This window comes from Juglans microcarpa x Juglans regia, chromosome 2D (genome assembly GCF_004785595.1).
Source record: "Juglans microcarpa x Juglans regia isolate MS1-56 chromosome 2D, Jm3101_v1.0, whole genome shotgun sequence".
NCBI classification, from domain to species: Eukaryota; Viridiplantae; Streptophyta; class Magnoliopsida; order Fagales; family Juglandaceae; genus Juglans; species Juglans microcarpa x Juglans regia.
The window spans coordinates 1,711,816-1,735,685 of NC_054596.1; the positions used below are offsets into that span (position 1 = coordinate 1,711,816).

General features: G+C 35.6%; 4 protein-coding genes across 4 annotated transcripts; all 4 read left to right on the forward strand.

The window, feature by feature from the left end:
• The first annotated feature begins 620 nt into the window (after positions 1 to 620).
• On the forward strand, positions 621 to 3,191 carry LOC121249722 (pentatricopeptide repeat-containing protein At3g29230). Its single transcript, XM_041148493.1, has 2 exons — positions 621 to 2,852; positions 2,945 to 3,191. The coding sequence occupies exon 1, from the start codon at positions 1,040 to 1,042 to the stop codon at positions 2,840 to 2,842; it is 1,803 nt and encodes a 600-aa protein (XP_041004427.1). The 5' UTR covers positions 621 to 1,039; the 3' UTR covers positions 2,843 to 2,852; positions 2,945 to 3,191.
• A 6,890-nt stretch (positions 3,192 to 10,081) lies between these two features.
• Positions 10,082 to 14,251, forward strand: LOC121249723 (chorismate mutase 1, chloroplastic-like). The gene is made up of 6 exons (XM_041148494.1): positions 10,082 to 10,395; positions 11,393 to 11,618; positions 11,705 to 11,791; positions 12,300 to 12,443; positions 13,344 to 13,436; positions 13,561 to 14,251. The coding sequence occupies exons 1-6, from the start codon at positions 10,214 to 10,216 to the stop codon at positions 13,801 to 13,803; spliced, it is 975 nt and encodes a 324-aa protein (XP_041004428.1). The 5' UTR covers positions 10,082 to 10,213; the 3' UTR covers positions 13,804 to 14,251.
• Positions 14,252 to 15,837: 1,586 nt separating this feature from the next.
• Positions 15,838 to 18,157, forward strand: LOC121249724 (lamin-like protein). Its single transcript, XM_041148495.1, is given in 3 exon segments — positions 15,838 to 16,179; positions 17,577 to 17,782; positions 17,785 to 18,157. Coding segments are annotated over 3 exon segments (603 nt in total). The 5' UTR covers positions 15,838 to 15,917; the 3' UTR covers positions 17,920 to 18,157.
• A 1,476-nt stretch (positions 18,158 to 19,633) lies between these two features.
• On the forward strand, positions 19,634 to 23,458 carry LOC121249725. Its single transcript, XM_041148496.1, has 7 exons — positions 19,634 to 20,015; positions 20,176 to 20,270; positions 20,993 to 21,107; positions 21,228 to 21,346; positions 22,151 to 22,337; positions 22,526 to 22,675; positions 23,066 to 23,458. Exons 1-7 carry the CDS (start codon positions 19,743 to 19,745, stop codon positions 23,354 to 23,356), a joined length of 1,230 nt encoding a protein of 409 aa, XP_041004430.1. The 5' UTR covers positions 19,634 to 19,742; the 3' UTR covers positions 23,357 to 23,458.
• Positions 23,459 to 23,870: the final 412 nt, after the last annotated feature.

A 23,870-nucleotide genomic window follows, 5' to 3' on the forward strand; every position in this document is an offset into this window, starting at 1 on the left:
AAGTTAAAATCTTGGGCTTTATTATACAACCCGTTCTGCCCTCCCTCTAGTTCCCTGTCGACTTGGACTATCACCCATAGTCCACACTGTGTTGAATCACAAGGTGCCTGAAGCGGTACCGAAAAATTGGTTCTATGTGTCATGGGTGGTGGGACCATGGTCACCATTTGAAGTTTTGGATTGGCGGCAAATCCAGGAACTCCCCCAACTAGTTACAAAAGGCTAGGTTTAGATATAGAGAGTATTTCAACTCATCTCATCTTATCTAATTATTATAATTTTTTTAATTCTCCGTACAATATATAATAAACAATTTAATTTTTTCATATTCTAAAATAATAATAATATTAAAAAATAATATTCTAACAATATTTTATTCAACTTTTAATTTTCATCTCAACTCACTATCTAAAATATAATAAACAATTTAATTTTTTCAAATTTCAAAACAATAATAATATTAAAAAATAATATTCTAATAATATTTTATTCAACTTTCATCTCAACTAATTTAATCTCAACTCACTATCCAAACCTTCCACGTCTCAAAAAAATAAAAAATAAACAACAATAAAAGGAAAACTACACTGAAGAAGCATTCCAATAAACCATATAACTTTACACATGCTACCATTATCCATGCCCACCTCGTATTCTTGGGAATACCAAGACAACAGATAATTGATAGATTTTGGGCACTCATTAATAAACAACATTGTTGGGAAGTAATTTCACAAATCTTCATTGATCAAAGTCAACGTTGGCGATGAAGTTCAACACAAGTAGAAGACTTGGTATAATCCAGAGGCGTTCACGCTCTCCTAATTTTACCGCTCCCACGGACTCTTGGTAAATATCACTTTTACATGTTAAAACTCCCGGGCTTATCCTCTATTTTTTTGTTTGTAAACCTTGACCACCACATTCTCTCGCGTTTTCATGATCCTTTTGCTTGCTGCAATCTCATTCCTGTTTCAAATTTTAACCTGCCTCTGCTAAGAAACTCCAGGTACCCTTTTTGTTTCCTCGTCGAACCCAAATGCAAACTTTCACGCCAACCCGAACCCCAACATGGGTGTCAGGACGAAGACTCTTGGAAGAAAAGCTCTCGGACCTCCACAAGTGCGCCAACCTCGACCAGATAAAGCAAGTCCATGCCCAAATTCTCAAAGCTGATCTTCATAGGGACCTCTTTGTAGCTCCAAAGCTCATAGCGGCTTTCTCTTTGTGCCGCCAAATGGTGCTGGCAATCAATGCTTTCAATCAAGTCCAAGAACCCAATGTGCATTTGTATAATACGCTGATCAGAGCCCATGTTCAGAACTCTCAGTCGTCACAAGCCTTTGCCACTTTCTTCGAAATGCAGTGTAGTGGGGTTTATCCTGATAATTTCACGTACCCATTTATTCTTAAAGCGTGTTCTGGCCAATCTTATTTGCGCGTGATCCAAATGATTCATACCCATATTGAAAAATTTGGATTTTGTTCCGACATTTTTGTGCCCAATTCGCTTATTGATTGTTATTCCAAATGTGGACCGGTTGGTGTTAATGCGGCGAGGAAGTTGTTTAAGGTGATGGGGGAGAAAGATATCGTGTCTTGGAATTCCATGATTAGTGGTTTGGTTAGAGCCGGCGAGTTGGGGGAGGCTCGCGGGTTGTTTGATGAAATGCCGAAGAGGGATACGGTTAGTTGGAATACAATATTAGACGGCTATGCAAAGGCTGGAGAAATGAACAGGGCGTTTGAATTGTTTGAGAAGATGCCTGAGAGGAATGTTGTATCTTGGTGTACCATGGTATCAGGTTACTGTAAAGATGGGGATTTGGATATGGCAAGAATGTTATTTGATAAGATGCCAATTAAGACCTTGGTTCCTTGGACAATTGTTATATCTGGGTATGCTGAAAAGGGGCTCGCAAATGAGGTCATTAGCTTGTACAATAAAATGGAGGAGACTGGGTTGAAGCCTGATGATGGGGCTCTTATTAGCATTTTGGCTGCTTGTGCAGAGTCTGGTTTGCTTGGATTGGGTCAGAAAGTTCACGCCTCTATTAAGAGGACTAAGTATAAGTGTAGTGCTCCAGTATCAAATGCATTGGTCGATATGTATGCAAAGTGTGGTAGCTTAGACGAGGCATACATCGTCTTTAATGGAATGACAAAGAGAGAGGTGGTATCCTGGAATGCCATGCTTCAAGGATTTGCTATGCATGGACATGGCGAGAAAGCACTTCAGCTTTTCTCTAGAATGAAACACGAAGGGTTTGAACCGGATAAAGTAACCCTCGTTGGTGTTTTATGTGCTTGCACACATGCAGGCTTTGTGGAGGAGGGTGTTCAATACTTCTACACGATGGAGAGTAAGTATAAGATAGTTCCTGAAGTTGAGCATTATGGTTGCATGATCGATCTTTTGGGTCGTGGCGGGCGTCTTAAGGAAGCTTTTAGGCTTGTGCGTAGCATGCCAATGGAACCAAATGCCATTATTTGGGGAACCCTTTTGGGAGCGTGTCGTATGCATAATGATGTAGATCTTGCCAGGCAGGTTGTGGATCGCCTGATTCAATTAGAACCATCAGATCCTGGAAATTTTTCTATGTTGTCAAACATATATGCTGCAGCTGGAGATTGGGATAGCGTTTCCAATGTAAGGCTGCGAATGAGGAATACAGGAATCCAAAAACCATCAGGGGCTAGTTCTATAGAGGTCGATGATGAGCTGCATGAATTTACAGTATTTGATAGATCACACCCTAAATCTGAGAAAATATATCAGATGATTGACAGATTGGTTCAGGACCTTAAGCAGGTTGGATACGTCCCAAAAGCATACCAATAACAGGGGATGCATATGGTGGTTTTGATACACTGCTGAACTGGTGCTTTTATTGCTACCGTACTCTCACTTAAAAGCCGCAGTGCCACTTCTGTGAGACCTCGTTTTGGGGAACATTTCCAGTAATAGTTCCCAAAAAGACCTGTATTTACTGTTTGTATTTTGGCACAGATCCTTCCTTGCCAAGAAACGATAAGGATGGTTTGATCTGTTGTTCATATATGTACACTTGTTAGAATTGTTAGACACCATCAATTTTTAATTGAGAAATGCAAGCCCTTAAAAGTGTATCCTATCTTAAAAAAGTGTAAAAATAACTATTCTTTATTAGTGGGATCCACTTTTTTATAAAGAACTTGTGTGAAATTTGTCTATTTGGGACTTGTACCTAGCATTACTCTTTTTAATTTTATCTGGGTGTTTAAATTATTTATCATGATATAGGATATAGCTTGGGAGTGGCGAATCGTGTTAACGAGTCATGTCAAGTCGTGTATATTATATGATATGGGTCAATTCGAACGCGACCCGTTAAACTTAATGGGTCAAATTTTTGAACCTTAACATGACCCATTAAAATAATAGGTTGACATGACATAACACATTTTGACCCGTTATGAATTAATTAAAATTATATAGACACAACACGACTCGTTTATGTAAATAGGTTGAATTGATCCAAATAATCAATTTGATCTAATTAACATAATTTCACATAAAAGTTAAAATTAAAATATCTCCCAAAAATATAAAGCTAATTACATAAGTCCAAACTTACAATCCAAACAATAAAAACATCAAAATTACAATCCAAAGGAAATGTTGGAGGCAGTTGTGACTCATAAGAATTGATTCAATTGAGAATTGAGAGAGTGAGGGTTTGGGAGAGAGTTAGGAAACGAAATAAGGTTAGGGTATTTTTGTTTTTAGGTTAAAAATGATATAATTATAATTTTGAGTTAAAATTGTAATGAGTCTAAACGGGTTACTAACGGGTCAAGCAGATTGACCCATTAATGAATTGTGTCTCAACCTGACTTGAATCCATTAACATCAAATTCAAACCTACTAATTTTATGTTGTGTTCCTGTTGAGTTCACATATCATGTAACATATTGCCACCCCTAATCATGTAGCCAATGTTAATGCATTTAAAAATGATTCCATCGACGTATCTTCCTATAAAGCAGCGAGTTTCTTTTACAAAATTGTATCCAAACTTGCATTGATTTTCTATTCGTTTCATATCTCTTGCATTGGCCTTAACACTTGTCGCCTCCTTCTGATTTGCCTTTTTTCAAAATTCCAAACTCGGCCCTTTTCTTTTCATTTTTATATTTTTTTTAGTGTATATATATATATATATATTGGCTTTAATAGGAAGTCTATACTGTCAACTGGTATACTGCTATGCGTAACATCGAGAAATTTCCGCCCATTACGTCGAATACCGCAACATTCACAAGTTGGTGCTCCAGTCGAAAAGCAACTGCAACAACAATTTTGTTCCCATTGCTCATTCCATCCGCGAGCTTCATCAACATCATACCAACAAGGGTGCATACACTCTTATTGTGCTATCTTAGATTCATTTGAAAACGATAGAGCCTTTCCTACGTAGGCATATGCAATCCATGTTTACAGCGTTTTAAAATTCAGTTTCACATTGTTATTCTTCAACTTCACATTAACTTTTCTACGGACAATTTTTTTATACCAGATCTTTGTCTCTTCACTTTGTTGATCCATGATCTCCTAGTTCGACCTTTTGTGGATGATGATGGTTGTCCTGTAACTGAAACGTGCCTCGTTGGCATTTTTTCATTTATTTATTGTTAGGAATTTGAACCTACCAAATTCACCCACAGGATTTACTTTTTGGTGAAATATAAAGAAAATCAGAGAAATAATAACAACACAAGAATTTACGTGGAAACTCCCACAAACAGGAGAAAAACCACCAGACCCAGAGAAGAAAATACACTATGTGAAAAATTATTACAATCACACAATTTTTCTCTTCACCCCAAATGACACCCACAAAGCTTTTCCAATGGTAAAACTTTAACTCTCACCTCTTTCCTTTTTACAAGAAAAAGCTAATAGAGGACTTTTCTTAGAGTCAGAAGTTACTAATTAAGCTTATGACTTGGTGTAATTAACTAAGAGGCCAAGCACCCTATTTATAGGCCTTGAGGCCTGCTCCTCAATTCTCTCCCACCGATGTGGGACTCCAAAGGAGCAAACTCAACAATCTCCACCTTGCGACTTTGGCTGGTCCCACAGCCACGCTCCACTGCAATGAAGATCTTCATAACTTTTGCTATCATGCTCCACCATAAAAACATACCCACTCAGAATAAACCAATTCCAAGCATTTCAATTTCGGCCCATGTCGAAAATAACCTTGTTGAAAAATTATGGTGCAACTTCCACGTTTGGCTTTCCTGGAAGTTCATCAGCCATCGACATAAATTTCCACCACACACCCTGCATTAATGCCAAACCAATGCATGTGTGCAAAGTTGTGGACCCACTAACATTAACACATCCTCTATCATGGCAACTTTGGGAATTAGCGGCATGCCACGAGGATGTAGATGTCCTTTTAACAGACATCGTCTTCCATGGAGAGAGACACAACGTTAGTTTCATTACCAGTATCTCCATTTACTGACTTGGAGCCACTTGCCGAACCTGCTCCTGCTCTTGGACAATTTTTCTTGACGTGCCCAGATTGTCCACACCCCCAGCAGACTGCTTTCATCTTTGTGGAGTTCTTCCTCTTCCCATTACCAGCTACTACCAATGCTAAGTTTCTAGGTGAACCATTTCTTCCACCACCTAGTCTTCTCTCTTCAGAAAAGAGTTTACTGGTAACTTCTGAAAAAATTATTTTCTCCTTCCCATGTATCAAAATAGGCTTCATATGCTCATACGAAGATGGAAGAGACCAGATGAGTCTCAAGGCTTGATCATCATCATCAATTTTAACTCCAATAGATTCTAGCTCAGAGATAATGCCATTAAGAACACTTAAATGATCTGAAATAGTCGTACCTTCACTCATCTGCAGTGTATGAAACTGCTCCTTCAGGTACACCCGATTTGAGACGCCCTTTGTTTGATACAACTCTTCGAGCTTTTCCCAGAGTTCTTTTGCCGTAGATATTCCATGAATATTTGTAAGAACATTCTTGGCCAAGCACAGACGTATCGCACTTGCTGCTCTCAAATCCAGATCCTCCCAATCTTCATCGCTCATTACAGATCTGCTCTTTGTTTCATCAGTCACGCTAGTATCACTACTGACTTCAGGGATTGGTCTGCCCTTCAACGCCTTGTGTAATCCTGATTGAATCAAAATATCCTTGACTTGAACTTGCCACAAGCCAAAATTGATTCTTCCATCAAATTTCTCCACCTCATATCTGATAGAATTTGAAGCCTTACTTCCTGACATTGCTTCGATGAATTTTTACCGTAGAAATGAATAGTACTCACTAAGTAAGTTCCCAGGAAAGATTATTCTTTCCTAGAATCCTCCCCCGTGGCGGTGCGAGGATTATCAAGAGCTCGAGCCCCCCGTCCCATCCAATCTCCTACAGAACTTCAAGGTTCCCAGGAAAGATTGGAGGGTCACACTGGACCACTTAAATACCAATCTCCTAGACAGAACCTCCTTAGACTATACGTATTCACACTACCACACCAAAGCTCCACCCACCAAAAAGAACCTAGTGTCTCTGATACCACTTGTTAGGAATTTGAACCTACCAAATTCACCCCCAGGATCTACTTTTTGGTGAAATATGAAGAAAACTAGAGAAATAATAACAACACAAGAATTTATGTGGAAACTCCCACAAACAGGAGAAAAACCACCAGACTCAGAGAAGAAAATACACTATGTGAAAAATTATTACAATCACACAATTTTTCTCTTCACCCCAAATGACTCCCACAAAGCTTTCCCACTAGTAAAACTTTAACTCTCACCTCTTTCCTTTTTACAAGAAAAAGCTAATAGAGGACTTTTCTTAGAGTCACAAGTTACTAATTAAGCTTATGACTTGGTGTAATTAACTAAGAGGCCAAGCACCCTATTTATAGGCCTTGAGGCCTGCTCCTCAATTCTCTCCTACCGATGTGGGACTCCAAAGGAGCAAACTCAACATTTATTAGCACTGTCCATTGAAGAGTGTTCCTTTGTACTTAGCACTCTAATATTTTTTTCAGAAAAAGGTGCACCATGAAGGCTTAAAAAGGCAGAGGCAGAGGCACATTTCCGGGAGCTTGAGAAGGACCGGCTGGTAGATTTGATGCCCTTTTCAAGATGTTGTAGTGAATTATTTCAATGATGCTCTGAGCACCGTCCCTACCCCCTAAATTCTCTTCTGATTTCATATTCGTTGAAGTTTATTACCCATTGCTGCTACAGTTGTGTGCTCTGTAAATTCCAATCAGCTAGAGGGAGAAATGTTTATGGGTTTTAAAATAAATGTACCGTTAGAAGATGCAGTCTGTTTATGGGTTTTACACCTTGCGGAACATAAATATGGATGACAAATATAATAACTGAATAAATGATGCGGATGCTGTCACATTTATACTCAAAACCTTAAATATTTATAGAACAATAAGTATTTATATGTTTCCTTTATGTGTCTATCTTTCTCCAACCTCAAAATAGATAGAGATAAGAACATGATTGAATATATTCATATCTACAATGTAACATGATTCTACATATTCAACTCTTCTATATATTTGTGAGTTAAATACTTTTCGTTATGTTAAGTATGGAAAATGATAGATATACAACATTTTTTACAACTTTTTATACAACTACATTTTAAATTGGGAGTATTTTTTTGTAAAATAACTTATAAAAATAACATCATTTTACATAAATACCTCATTTTAAAACAATGTTGTATAAAAAGTTATAAATAGAATTGTGTATGTATCATTACTCGTAAAATAATATGGCATTTTGTTAATGAACTCGATTGTCTCAATTGATATTTATTTTATACAAACAAAAAAATAGAGGATAAGTTCGGGAGTTTTAACACATAAAAATCTTGAGTTTACTGAATATCATATGTAGATTAAAAAAAAAAATGAATATCATATGTTCACACATAGAATGGAATGCAATTAAGGGTGAAAAAAATAACAGGGCATTTTAAATTATAAGCTGTTTTGCAGCTTTTTTCTTTGCCAATTATATAACGTTGATACAAGCACTAACGGGTGCTTATAATTGCAGGGTTCCACAAAAAGAGCTGAATTGAGTCGAGCTGGTTTGTATTTAATAAATTAAGTTGAGTTGAATTGATCTTTTTAAATTTTTAGAATTGACTCTCCATATATATTATATATATATATATATATATATATATATATATATATATTCAAAGCTTAAATAGTCATGGTCAACTTGGCTCGAGACTAAAGTGGAAATAACAATTTTAAGAAAAAAGAAATTATTCAGAATATTTTAGAAAAAATTTGATCCAGATCTCTCATCTTTAATCGGTTAGGTGCCGGGATTATATACCATGAAATGAATATCTTGATGTTGGGCCATGGATGATCGCTGGGCCAGCAGCCTCGATCAAAGCCTGCCGGTGGTCGATCTATTCTTCTATGAAATACAAGTCAATTTCACCCCTCCTAAAGTTGTTGTCAGTTTCATATCAACCGGTAGGGCATTGCTATCAAAGCATGCGCAAAGCCCATCTTTCTTTCTGTCTTTTGATTGGTTTGGGGAGGGGATCAAGTGCTTTTTGGTCGCGGAAGAGGAGCGAGTCACGCTCTGGCCTGGCCTAGTCTCATTACTCTGGCCTAGCCTTGTTTCATACGATCCAGTTGTTGCACTTCTTGGTGGTTGGGTTTCAGTCTTTCAGATGTCGCATCATCGGCATAATTGCCGAGCGCGGTGAACGGTTCTTTTTTTTTTTTTTTTTTCTTTTTTTCGGGTTTTTGATTCCTCTTTAAGTAACGCGTCTTGGCGCAGTTGGCAATGGCGTGGCTGGAGAATCCAGTGCCGCACATTCCCTCTGAATAGCATCATCCATCCAGTCCACATCTCTCCTTAGAAATTAAGGCTTTTTGTCTTCATTTGAGTTTTTAAATTTACGTAAAAAATACTATGATTTATAAATCTTTGACCCGTGTTATCATCCACGATGTCGTAACATTAGCAGTCCGGACTCCATAATAAAATAGAACATTGATATCCAGCGTGTTAGCTATAGAAGTAGTCACACAAAACAAAGTGAATGCAACAATCAAAGTCAAAGATGAACGCCCACAACTGAAAAGTCAAAGTCTTTGCCGGACAGGAATCTTAGGTTCTTGGTTACATTGTATGTAGTAATAGTAGTATAGAAACGGAAAAAACACAGCACATACATAAATAATATGCTAACACATATCAAACAACTTAATATAATGTATAACATGCATCTTATCCGCATGAACACATCATCCACGTAATTAAACTTTAAATAAGTAGAGATTTAGCTTGTGTATGAGCTGGTTTATCCGGTTGTTTTGAGAATCGAGTGGTTTTCTGTTACCTCGGCTCATATAATAAACGAGTCTACAATTTTATCTATTAAATTAATATATGCATATGAATTAAAAAAAAAAATTAATATATACAAGTATAGGAAACAAATTGAACAAAAATAGAAGTTTATATAATTGTAACCCATTTGAAAATTGTTGTTTATTATTTTTCAACCATATTTCTCTTCATATTGATAGATATGATAAAAATATTAAATATTAAATGATTATTTTTTAAGTATTTAATATTAAATGATAAAAATATTGTCAATAACATCACGCCAGAACTGGTCACGAAAGGCTTAAAGTGGTTGAATTGAAAAAACGGGTCATAAGGTTGTTGGGGTGGGTTGGGTGGGGCCACATTTTAGGCGGTTACGCAGTAAGATATTTTGTTAATAAGAGGAATAAAATATTATTATAATATAATTTTAATTTTAAAATTTTAAAAAATTAAATTATTTATTATATTTTATATAAAAATTTTAAAAATATATAATAATTATATGAAATAAAATGAGATAATTTGATCGATCTTCACATCAGGAGTGACGTACAACACGAGTGCGTCAATGTCACGACTCACGTAGCGTATGGCTTCCAAACTCTCGACCTACGCACTTCCAACACATGATATATGCCCGCCCACCCGCCCACCCTCCGCCCATTACCAACTCAAAGTGCCAAAGCGCCCAATCTCTCAGTTACGTTTGCTTGCTTCCAGTTCCTTCTTGGGTTCTCTATCATCTTTTTTTTTTGTTCCTTGTCGTCCAAGCTCTCTCTTTCCTTTCAATGGAGGCGAAGCTGTTAGGACCTGCCTCGCATGCCATTACATCTCCTCATGCTTCCAGACTTTCAAGACCCATTCCCCCTTTGGTCCTCCATACTAGGCAGGACTTTTCTTTCAGGTCCAGAGGTTCAAGCTTGACTAAGAGAGGCATTCAATCAGCACAAGCTACTGCTACTTCCTTTGGGTACCAAAAGCAACCTTGTTTGTTTAAATCTGCTAATTATTAAAATCCTGCTTGTGGGTCTTTCGAATTCATTTTGTATCTTTCGGTTTTTGCTCCTAATTCCGGGTTTGTTACCTTTATTTACACAGGCATATATTATTTCATTCTGTTGTCTGCGTTGGTTATCGAGGATTTATTGTAGTACGGTTCATGACAATGGTTGAATATTTGCCTTATAATCTGACTTGCATGTTTTGCTTTAGCACCTTTACAGTATAAAGTTTTTGCTTGCATACATAAGAAGCAACCAGCCATTATGGTGAATGATCAGATCTGCATCCGAATTAGTTGCATTAATTTAAAACAAGAAAAAGGAAATCCTGAACGGCTGAGAAAGTACCAATTCAATAAGACTTTGTGTTCGAACTTACATTAGATACTTTAGGCGTGCTTTATGGTTGATTTAATTTGTTTCTTTGGTTGTTTCTAACTATTTTTTCTTCGTAAGTAGATATGGATGTAATTCAGTCTCTTGTAGGCAGCATGGGTGCTCCTTATTTTCGGGTTACTTCATATACTTATTTTTTTTTTTTTTTATAACAAATTCATTAGTTTGCAAAAAAAGAGAGTACAAGATAGGATCTTATCATGTAGAATACCGCAGCTCACTTATAATTTATCAGTAAGAAAAACGTTACTCAAAATGCATGAAAAAAAGTGGCTTCATCATTTGGCCTTGATTGTTTAAACTCTTCTTGAATTACTTGCTTGAGTTTTATTAATGGGTCACTGATTTGTTTGCGGGACTTCTTGATAGCCAGATAGCACTTTTTCTTGCTTCACTTTGTTGATATTATTGCTCATCTTCCTGCAATCGTACATACCAAATCTTTCTTGGAAGTCAAGTCTATCTAACGTATTGTAGAATACATTAGTGCTGTCCAGGGAGAGGATTTAGAGCACTTTGCCTTTTTGTTTTGGTGGTTTGAATTCTAATTTAGGCTGTCTTTTAATGTAGGTCATTGGCAATAAAGAAGAGGGTGGATGAGAGCGAGAAATTGACACTAGAGAGTATAAGGAGTTCCTTGATTCGACAAGAGGATAGTATTATATTTAGCCTTTTGGAGAGAGCTCAGTATTGTTTTAATGTCGAGACGTATGACCCCAGTGCTTTCTCCATGGATGGGTTTCAAGGCTCCTTAGTAGAATACATGGTCAGAGAAACTGAAAAGCTTCACGCTCAGGTATGTTAAACCCCTGGAAAAAAGAATGGTTGTGATAAAGGAATGATTAGTGAAGGCATTCTGGTTAATTTCTCATTGCACATTAGGTGGGCAGATACAAGAGTCCTGATGAACATCCCTTTTTCCCAGATGAGCTGCCAGACCCATTGTTGCCACCTTTGCAATACCCACAGGTAATAGAAGCTGTTTATTTTTCTTATGCTTTTTTATGAGCCTGTTGTTGGGAGGGGGGAACGGGGACAGTCAGTTAGTTTTTTAATTTTGAACCCAGAAAATTTAATCCTTTCTCAACGGGTATCTTATTTAAGTTTGTAACATGGAGAATTTAGTGGTACATGTCCTTAATATCTTTTAGATCGGCTTAGTATGAAGGAGCCAATAAAATGTATTACTTAGGAAGAAGGGAAAACAATAGAGAGTTAAACATGTAGATTCGATTGCTGAATGAAGAGTCAACCAACCTTCTTCTGTTTAGTTAGTAGCATAGGTGTAAGATAAGTAAATTATTCTATTCTATTAGGGATAACTGATGAAAGTTTTCCCGAGATTTCACCCTGCTAACATACTTCTCCTTTACCTCTCTCTCTTGGCAGTTAGATTTTTGTCAATAAAATGGATAGTGTTTTTTGTCTTTTCTCCCTATTCTCCTCCATTTTGAACCTTTTTCTGACTTTCAAACAGGTGCTTCATCCTTTTGCTGACTCAATTAATATAAATGACAAAGTGTGGGAAATGTATTTTAGAGATCTTGTCCCAAGATTGGTTGAGGAAGGAGATGATGGAAACTGTGGATCGGCTGCTGTTTGCGACACAATGTGCTTGCAGGTATGCATTTTGATTAAAATCGCTCAAGTTTTAACAAATTTCAAAATTAATCTGGATGACTAGTTGTTATGAATTCTGTGGTAAGAACAAATCAGGTATGACTTGTTCTGCCTTTATTGTCCTCTGAAGTAATGATCTTATCCAATATTTGCCCCCTTGTATATTAACTCCACACCCCCCCCCCCCCCCCCCCCCCCCCCCCCCCCCCCCCCTCCCTTGTGTACACTTGTATTCTGCATTTGGTATTAATTTCTTTCGTGTAAGAAATTGTGACCACTTCATTACACTGGTAAATCAAGCATTGCAAGTCAAACTGCAAGTTAATGCAGTTACATATACTTTTACCTGAGTTCGGACCATTTTTAGTTCAGACCACGGCACGGAACCATCAGGATAGGTCCCTTTGCTTGTCCACCTTCTGGTGAAACCTTTCTTCACAACGCATGCTCCTTGTTTTCATTCATTATATTTTTGAAGATTGATATATTGACATATTATCTACCTACATGCCTCATGATAGAGATGTATATTATATGTAAAGTTTTTAAAAAAAAATGTGCAATTTGGATATAGTCCCATCCTCCAGAAACATTCTTTATGGAAAATTTAGAATGATGTTGGGTAGGCCCAAGGAACTTATTCTTCATCCCATTAAAGACATTGTTTGCTTGTGATGCCTAATCATGTAGAATGTTTAATCTTCACATATGTATTTCTTTTCTGCACAATGTTTTATGCAAATTCTATGTTCATAGCATATTATTGTGGGTAAACCAAGGAGTCTAAATCAATGGACATTAATGAATCATCATTGCATCTCTATGATCAATACTCTCTCTCTCTCTCTCTCTCTCTCTCTCTGTGTCTCTGTGCATTGATGTGGGCTTATTGTGATTGCAGGCTCTTTCAAAACGAATCCATTATGGTAAATTTGTAGCAGAGGCCAAATTTCAAGCCTCTCCGGATACCTATGAACTCGCCATCAGAGCACAGGTGCATATTTTTCTTAGACGCTTTGCTTTACTTCTTCTATGTGATGCTATTATTGGATATCACAAATTTTTTCTCGATCTTGCGCTCATTTTTTCCCTCTGCGGTGCTGTGTTTGATTTTGCAGGATAGGCAAAGACTGATGGATATGCTGACATATCCAAAAGTGGAAGACTCCATTAAAAGGAGAGTAGAAATGAAAGCCAAAGCTTATGGTCGAGAGGTGACAGCAAGTGTAGAGGAAGATATGGATGAAGCTGAACCGGTATACAAAATAGTACCAAGCTTGGTTGCTGATCTATATGGTGATTGGATCATGCCGTTGACAAAGGAAGTTCAAGTTGAGTATTTGCTTAGAAGGTTGGATTGAATAGACTTTACAGTCGCTCCAACAAGAAAGAATATATAGAGTTTACAGCCAGTCCCACCTTGGCTAAATGAATATAGCTCTACGGTCTGCCACTGCCTGGATGACATAGAGAATAAAAACACTTAGTGGATAGAGGCTTTGGATGAATATCTTTGTAAGTATTGTAGGTAACAGGTTTCTTGCATCTTGAGGCACGTTTTTTAAATGAACTGGTATAAATTATTTGAAATGGGTGTTCCTAATTGACACCCCTTGTTTGCTCTTTTATTATTACTGTAAATCTTCCCTTGTCTCTTTTAAGACATGAGAAGCTCTCAAGTGTTCTGGTTCAAAGACTAAGATATTGTGTTGGGAGATATACCTTTAAAATAGCAAGGATTGGAGTCAAAAGGGTATTCAAGTGTAACTCATTCTATAATTTTACAAAATGAACAAAATTGGATTCAAATATTCTTTTTCTTTCCATATTTTTTGTGACGACGAATCTCGAAGATAGTACAAATGCAATAGATCTTTTATCTATTGGATTTACATATTATCGCGAATTTGACATCTGATCAGTGAAAATCCATTGCATCGAGATCAACTCCTCCCTCCCCATGTTGGTTTTTGGAACATTAAACTCATATTTTCTAGTGAGAAGTAAATGTGTCCCATGCTATTCTCTTTTCGCTCCTATTGTGATTCTTCCGGCCATCTTTTGTCGTTTGGAGACAAACCACAACGAGCTTCTGTGGGCGTGCCCAGCACAATGATAACAACTACTGTGGTTTAGGTTCTATGAGCACAAGTTTGTATCAAATTAAGAGACAAACTTAATAATAAATTAAAGATCACAGTAAAAGCCAATCAGATAGTTAATAGCGTTTTTTGCTTGATTTGTTCGGCGATAGCGACCGTTATCATGAAGATATTGCTAGAAACATTGAGAAGATGCCATTAACTGCACGATGAAAAGATGTTTCTTATCTTATCTTATTTCATGTATTTCATGAAGATTTCAAAAAATAAATAGATAGTTAGATACACTTTATAAGAGCATCTTCAATAGATTAATCAAAGTCAAAAGACATTTTTTGGTAAATGTGAAATGAATTTGACTTTTGGCTATTCCATTAATATAAATCTTCACATTTAAATATCTATTTTTTCTTTATATAACAATAAAATAATATAAGATGAATTTAGATTTAGCTATTCACATCAAATCCCTACATTAAATTATTAATTTATTCATTATATAGTAATGAGTAATTAATAATTAAAAAAATATTTATTAATTTAATTATTTTTATCATATTTTACCATTCTACCTATTATATATCATTTAGTAATCATATTCTAATTAAATTATATTAATTAGAAATCATATTCTAAACAACAAAAGAGAAGGTCTGGTACCATGCGAGGCCCCCGGCACATGAGCTGTGCATTAATGATTTTTTTTTAGAGTAAATTGAAGTCGTGCATTAATAGTTACTTAGAAAATATAGACATTTATTTAAAAGTAGTTAATTTACTTGAAGTCGTACCCCCAAATATCACATGGTAATATTACTTTCATTCAACTTGAAAGTAGACATGAAAGCAGAGAGAGAAATAAATGATAAAATATATATTTATTGTAGATAAAGTCTAAATATTTGAATTTTAGCTAATTCATTGTTATGATAGTTTGGGATTTAATAGTTAAATATATGATAGATTTAACTTTCAACTAATCTATTGAGGATGCAATTTTGAGTGTTAAAATTGCTTTACAACACTTAAAATATGACAATTTAAACTATTAAAATTGTTTAATACTTGACGTGGGATCCAATATGACAATTTAATTATTCGAGGAATTAAAATATAAGATCTTTTTATAATAATTTAAAGGCATAATCATAATGTATATTTAAAAGAAAAATTAGCCCATTGGGCAGTGACGCGCACATGGCTGATAGCTGGAAATGTTGAAGTTTATCGATTCGGGAATTACCCACGACACGCGTAGTCATTCCCTTTACGAAAGCTTTTAAAACTTGCTGATGAACAGATTAACAAAACTAATCCAAAGCGGATCTACAGACAACGCATTCTTCGTAACAAGCAAATTAGCCAATCCCAATATGGCCCAAAAGCAGAGACCTTCACCTTGTAATAGACAAGAGTTCCAGGGAGAGAGAGAGAGACCAATGGAGGGAGTGAAAAGAGGTACTGGGTATCTGTCGCTTACCATGGTGGTGGTGGTGCTGATGTGCGCCGCGGTGGTAATGGTGCCGGGAGTCTCAGCTACGCGGTGGACCGTGGGAGCCAACATGGGTTGGACCACCAATGTCAACTACACTACTTGGGCTAAGGACAAACACTTCTACAATGGCGATTGGCTCTGTAAGCCCTCTCCCCCCCCCCCCCCCCCCTCTCTCACTCTCTCTCTTTGCACATGCACGTGTTTAGATCTACTCTGTCCCAAGTACAGCTTCCTCTGCTTCCACTCTCAGTAGTTCCTAGTTCATATTACGTCCTGCACATTTTAGTGCGGTTTGGCTTGATGTTGTAGGTGAATGAGATAGATCTAATTTGGTTGGGGGAACTTTTGCATTTTTTTTTTATCTTGCGCTGCGAATTTTGAAATTTTTTTTTTTTTTTGGCTCTTTAACGACCACTTTCTGCTTAGTTTTTGTCTCTTAATCTATGAAACTTGCATTCAAGGCTCAGTATCCCTGCTGGTAAAATACGAAAAAAGGAACACTTCATAGAAGTTGTTGTCTGGATTTTGATTTCTTCATTGCTTTACTATTTAGCTGTGCTTCCTCGGATCTACGGATTCGGATTCTTAGTTGAGGATTACTGTGAGGTGCAGCTCGTTATTTTCTTTATTTTCTCGAACTTTCTCTTGGTTTCTGTTTGTTTTAAAGTATAAAGGACTCGACTTTACTGTTCTTTTTAGGTACTTTACTTTATTGATCATTGATTGTAAATCTTTATTTTTGGATTTTGATGTTACTTTCACTATTGATTTTATTAGTTATAAGATTCGGTTATTAACTGCTTGGTGGGCATGATAAGCAAGTGGGAGAAATAGTCGACCGTGCTGCCAGCACTCTTAACTTTAAGGTTTAAGCCAAGACAGACAATGAAATGTTTTGGGGACCAAAACAATTGAAAAATAAATGAAACAAAACCTGAACTCTTATCTCACAAATTTTACTATAGCATTCCCTTGCCAGGCCATTGGAATTGTATCTTTTGTTGGGTTTTTAGGTACTTCTCATGTATACATCCTGTGTACTTGGGCTAAGCCTTCTTTTTGTATGAATAAAACTTATTGATTACCTATAAAAAAAAATTGTATCTTTTGTTGGGTTCACTCACTCATGCCTCTGATAGGGTAATGCCAAGTTCTTTACTAAGCTACACAAGAAACACTTCTTGCCATTTGCTGCTGATGTACCCCTAGCTAACTTAATGATGCTACTTTAGGGTTAGAGGATATTTTATCTCTTTTTTTGTATCTCTTAAATTAAATATGTTGTTTGCTCTTTTTCCTGTTCTGCTAGAATCTTTTGGTCAGCTCACCTCGATTTGTAGCACAACCATGTAATCCTGCTGTTATTTTGAAGGTCAACATATGGCTTGTAGTTCCTGGCAAGCTAGGGATCCACATACAATGTTGTTTCTCATTAAATCCAGGACTCTTTTTAATTTGAATTCCATTACTCTGTACCAAGATTTGGCTATACCTGGCCATTTAAAGCTGCCAGGTGACTCTTTGTTGTTTTCTCCAGTTTTTGTGTATGATAGGAACCAGATGAACGTGCTAGAGGTGAACAAAACGGACTACGAGACGTGCAATTCTGATCATCCTCTTCACAATTGGACTACCGGAGCTGGAAGGGATGTGATTCCACTAAATGTGACTCGGCATTATTACATTATTAGTGGCAAGGGGTTCTGCTTTGGTGGTATGAAACTAGATATACTTGTGGAAAACCCCCACCCCCACCTCCACCTTCTTCCCCTTTGAACAATACCAACAGCTCTCCTAGTTTGATTTCCAGAGGTAAGATTGTTTTGCCGATGGTTTTTGCCATTGGTGCAGTATGGGATACATTCCTCCGGTTCTGGTAGCAATATTGATATTCAAGATTCGGTGTTTTTCGCAAGGGTGTCAAGATTACTTTAGACATTCTTTAATCAGTAGGTAAAAGGAATTGAGTTATTTTCTTTTGTGGTGCTTTCTTCATGGTAGTTGACCTGCAATTAGGTGGTGTACTGATTAGGTGTTTTGAATTGCAAATGTGGATGACTGTAACATTACGAAATGGGTTTTATTATTTTGAATTTATTGGAGGATTCAACTGTGAAATTTGTAGATTTTCTTTTTCGCGGAATTTGTGGATCTGCTTGTGAGTTTACGAGGCAAATGGGTTGTGGATATGTGGGGCCTTATACCATGTGGTTGTTTACCGTATCAATTTTTTTGTGGGGAAATCATGGCCTCTCATATTTCTGTAAATGTAGTAGATATATCTCATTTATATGCATATTCATCTATTTCTCTTGGGTTAATCACAAACAGTTAAGAGCTTGAGAATGGCTTGTTGAAATAGAACGTGTGACAAACAATTACCTATCAAGAGTAGTCATAGTGGCATACCTCTTATACAACTTACGATTTTATTTTACAACTCTAAATAAGATGGGCATATTTACAATTTACTCATTAGTTTTATCACGTTGAGTAATGCTACATATAGTCGGAAAATGTGTAAAATTTATACAGTTATTTTGAAAAAAGAGTAGAATTTATTATTAAATTTTTTTTTTCATGTGAATCTCGTATTTATTTATTTTTTTAAAAGTGATTGTACGATATTTATATACTCATGACTGTAATTATTATTTTTCTATTTCTAATTCTAGAAGTGTTAGCCTTTTAATTCAAAAAAACAAAAAAACAAAATATTAGCATTTTGATGAGCTTCGCTCCTATTTTATCCACCTCAACCCCAATCCCCCATGAATGCTGCAACGGTAAAAAATGTCACCGATTCCATTTTAGTATATCTTATTAAATTCGCGAGATTTGTGAAAGTGAAGGAATTAGCATTGACGGTCGTTCTATGTATATTATTTTTGGACGCAGTACCATTTGGGACTTTTTATAAAATAAAGACTTTGGGCAGTAATGATTATTGCAACAATTGTTCTGAAAGTCAGCTTTTGAAAGTTGAAATTTTACTTTAATAAAAGTTTTTGTAACTCATAAATAAATAAGGCTTCTTTCGTTCGTAAACTTATCTCAATTTATTATTATAATTTTTTTAAATTTTAAAATAATAATAATAATATTAAAAATAATATTATAATAATATTTTATTATTTCAATTCAATTAAACTCAATTTAATATCTAATCACAATTTAAGAATTATTTTATTTTCAAATTAATATATAAAGTATATTATTTTCATCATTTAAATGATAAGATTTAATTTACTATATTTAAATTTTAAAATTTATCTTTTAAAAAATTTTACACAAATAATATCTTGACTCTAAACAAATGTCAATACGATAGCAGAGTACATTTTGAAGGTATATTAAAACGGGTTTCACATGATTGATAAATGATATGGGCTTCTTCCGTCTAAAACGTGATTTATGTTTGTTTGAGATTTTTTAATTCATCTCATTTCATATAATTAAATTATTATAATTATTTTATTTTTTATAAAATAAAATAAAAAATTTAATTTTTTTAAATCTTAAAATAAAAATAATATTAAAAAAAATATATTTTAATTATTTTTTTAATTTTAATCTAAATTAATCTCATCTAAAACAAACGAAAATGCCATTGGAAAGTGTGGGCTTTGTACTCTGCGCCGATAGATGTCACCCATAGAACCTCTCATCTGTAGCTGCACCCTCAGCACATAATCCTGCTTCAATGGCTTCCATTTGCTACTCACTTACGCTCCCTCCCATCCCCAAATCACAAAACTCGAAGGGAACTCGACCTTTCCCTTTATACCTCTCCAACTTCAACCCATGTCGGATTGCCGTTCCCACATTCCGGAGGTCAAGAACCAAAGCCACGAACTCACCCTCGTTCAACACTGTCGAAACAGGAGCTCAGAAACCAAACGAAGAACCCATGAGCATCGAAAATCTTCGCGGGTTCTTCGACCTCAACTTGGGAAACTGGAACGGTTCTTTCTTTGTAAGTATTAAGAATTTATCATATTGATTCTAAATGAGAAGTATTATGTCGAATTATGTTTAGTTTAAGTATCTTTATTTTCATTACAAAAATGTATTTTTGTAGTTCTTGGGATATTGATTGATAGAGATTTTTTTTAATAAATAAATTAATCTTCCAGCAATTCGATGCTTTTGGAAATCTGTTGCATAAAGTGAGCACAAAGCTTGCAGTGAGTTCCTATGGGGAAGATGAACTCCTGAGTCTCATTCAGACGTAAGGTTCAGTTATTGCTAAGAAAAATTTTTATTTTGATTATTTGTTATGGGCAATTGATCATATTAAAAATGTTATTTATATTGTTTGATTTGTTGCAAAAGTCTTACGTGAATGGTACTGAAACCCACAATTTTGAGATCGATATGATGATGTTACCGTATTTGCAAATGAAAATGGATATAGTGATTTTTTTTTTGTGTCCAACACAGAGAGTTGGAAACTAAAGTGAAAATATTTCATCCAAATTGGGGCTTCAAAAAATGAATCTAACACCATAGGCAATTGAATAAGTTTATATTTTTCTTGAAATCACGATGTTGCATTTTTTTTTTCATCGGTAAACAAATTTTTATTGATCAAAAGAGAGACAGAGATTGCCCAAGCATATGGGACATATACATAAGCAAGTTTAAGTCTAGCTTAGGGACGATGTTGCATTTTTATTGCTACAACTTGTAATGATGGCTGTTGGTAATAGGATTTTGCAGAGTATTATTGTGAAATTGGATTAAATGGCTAAGTTTTGGTTGACAGTTTGGGTGAAAATTGAAATTGAGTTTGATTTGTTTTGGAAACTATGTGGGTCATGTCTTCTAGCATGCATGCCATCTGGTCCAAAGACCAATGTCTTTAATATCATTGCAAATAAACTTAGTTGTTGATCTTACTCATTTAATCACCTTATGATCCTATTGGCTTAATCCTCTTTTATAATATAGGTTATACATAAAGCAACCCCCAAGCACTTCAATTTCAGGATACGATGATGGGCCGGAATGGGCAGAGTACAAAATTAAAGAAACCAACATGTTCACTGTAGACAAATATCAACAGGTGAGTATTATAACCCTTAAAAAATTTTGAGTTTATTTATCTTCTTTTATCCATGGAAAAAAATAGGTTTTTAGGATCCCATTTTTGTTATGCTGAATATCCATTGCAACTAGTCTGCAGATCGGTTATTTCCCAAAGGAGAGAGCATTTGCTCTGAGATACCAGACAGCTGGAATGTTAGAAACCGTCTTAAGACAGGGGGTTTTAGGGGAAGATGACATTGGTGAAGAATCACCAAAGTAAGTTATTTCTTATTATGGCCTTCTTCATGGATTGCTGATAATTAATAGGAGACTATGCAGTAACACTAATCATGTGTTGTAAAGATTTGTGCATATATAATAATAGAGTGACTTTAACCATATATGAGTAGAACTAAGGCTGCATCTATTGGATAATTATCTACGGAGTTTCATGTGACCGTGTTTGTGTAGCTATAGTCATTAAAAGATATATTACCTGGCTGATAGGCAGCCAGTATTTTATGGATCAACCTCTACTGCTTAGAATTCCCTATTGCATTTAATGGGGCATGCACAGACGTTCCATGGATATATAATTATTTCATACAGTTCATTTTCAAAATTTTCTGTAGTGCGGAATCCATTTAAATTTAGCTTAGAAGTATGAAAAAACAGGATTGGACGATTTCGTACACATGCACATATGCCAAAAGTTAGCTTCTTTGAAGACGAGAGGGTAGATGCTAGCAAAGGCTTTTGGTGTATTATTATCTCTACAACTGTCTAGACTTTTGGAACGATGAATAATAGCAACAATGGCCTAGCTGGCAATTTATGTCCTAAGACATAAATTAGTTTAGTAGTTTATAATAAAAGGAGATCCTAATAGAAAGACCTTATTGTTTAAATCATTATAATAGTCAATTCAATTAATATCCTGTTTGGAGTTTTGGAATTTATCATTTGCGTTATTGTGGATCACCTTTATATCTCTATGTGGAGCTCCTATCTATTTTCTAATTGGATTTATTTATCATTCCGTATGCTTACTTGTTCCTTCCAATTATTCTCACCATGTAGGGATCTTAAGCTTCCCTCACGTCTTCCCTCTATCGTCTGTGAGAGCTGCCTCTATTCACTGGAGAAAGATATAAGAGCAAGAGCATTCCATATTATAAACCCAAAGGGAATCATAGAAATGCTCATCGTCTTCCTTGAGCAAAGAGGTGACACATTGAGTTTTCCACCTTCGCTTGACGCCACAATGGTGAGTTTGATATGCAATCCTTTTTTATCATTAGATGATGAGCAACTTTTATGCAGTTCTCATTGACCATTGATTGAAGTTTCTATAATTTTTTTTCTTTTCTTCGGACTCTCTCTTTTCTCTTTTCTGTTGGCACTGCAATGAGAATATCCATTGTGATTATAGTCACATAAGATATCTTTTATCAGATGCAAGGAAATACAAACAGGATTGTACCATACCTTGGTAACTGGAAAGGTCGCTCCATCACAAAACGTAGTGGTGTGTATGGAGCAACAATTGCTGAAGCCAATACAGTTGCGTCACTTGAAATGGATGACAAGGGTCACCTTATTCAGGTATCCTACACTTAAACAAGTTACCTCCCCTTTCTATTATAAAACAATAGATATGAGTCGTTGGACAAATTGAAACTTCAAATATTTGGAGAAGTCTTAAATAATAAGGTTATACCCAATGATAAGTTAAACGATAGGTCAATCAATCTTAATATGATCGGCATGCTCATTACCTACTGTTTTGGGAGGATAAAGGACATTTACTACAACTCAAGTTATGCAAAGGGAGAATACGATTAACTAGTGATATTGCAGTGATATGTTATGATACTTGATATGACTAGTTAATGACTGTTATGTTATAACACGAAAAAAGCAGAATTTATGAAACTCATGTTCTAAATTCCATTTTATTCATCCTTCTCTCACTATCTCACATGAAAAAATCAGGATATTACTTCAACATCTTCTGTGGGTGAAATTACCACAAATGTGCACTGGACAGGCACCCAGACAAACAACTTGGTTACGTTTAATGGAGGCTACCAGATGATGCTCTTACCTGGTGGCATGTACATGGGATGCCCATGTGATGTGGCTAAAAGTGTTGCAGATTCCAAGTCATTCCATTTGGAGTTTTGTTGGCTTGAATCACCTACCAAGAGACAAAGATTGATTCGCACCTACGATGTAGAAGGCTTGGCTGTTTCCTCAACTTATATTTTCGAGATTAAATTATGAATACCTCAATTTTATTCTACATGTACTTTTAAGTCGAACACGGAGTTGCCATGTTAACTTACATATGATTAAGAAAAATACCCAAATTGCGGTGTTAATTTATACTTGCTTCTTTTATTCTGATAGCAGGTTCAATTTTGGATCTATCTACCAGTTATTATGTTCTATTGTAGTGCTGTGTATTTCTGTGATTGTAATTGGTCCATTGTTTATAAGGAAAATGTTATGTGTTACATTCTCATTCTATTCATCTGGTGTATTGAAATGGTACTATTCAATCCAGTAATTTTGTTTAAAAATTTAGAATTAATCTAATAGTTGACTGATAATTCAATAAAATGAGACATGAGTGAAGTTTATAGATCAACTCTTATGTGTGTATACATCAACTTAAAATAAGCATGTGCGAACATAAACAAGTACACATACATACATATTCATCAACTTGTTAGGACAAGTCTCCACCCTCCATGTTGATAGTAACACAACTCTAATGGAATCGGGTCTGCTTCTA

Bases quoted from the DNA above. Each gene is read 5' to 3' on its own strand.
- LOC121249722 (XM_041148493.1), top strand. From the start codon at position 1,040: ATGCAAACTTTCACGCCAACCCGAACCCCAACATGGGTGTCAGGACGA.
- LOC121249723 (XM_041148494.1), top strand. From the start codon at position 10,214: ATGGAGGCGAAGCTGTTAGGACCTGCCTCGCATGCCATTACATCTCCT. The intron at 11,619-11,704 runs GTATGTTAAACC...ATTGCACATTAG, and splicing joins CTGAAAAGCTTCACGCTCAG to GTGGGCAGATACAAGAGTCC. The intron at 13,437-13,560 runs GTGCATATTTTT...TTGATTTTGCAG, and splicing joins AACTCGCCATCAGAGCACAG to GATAGGCAAAGACTGATGGA.
- LOC121249725 (XM_041148496.1), top strand. From the start codon at position 19,743: ATGGCTTCCATTTGCTACTCACTTACGCTCCCTCCCATCCCCAAATCA. The intron at 21,108-21,227 runs GTGAGTATTATA...ACTAGTCTGCAG, and splicing joins CTGTAGACAAATATCAACAG to ATCGGTTATTTCCCAAAGGA. The intron at 21,347-22,150 runs GTAAGTTATTTC...CTCACCATGTAG, and splicing joins ATTGGTGAAGAATCACCAAA to GGATCTTAAGCTTCCCTCAC.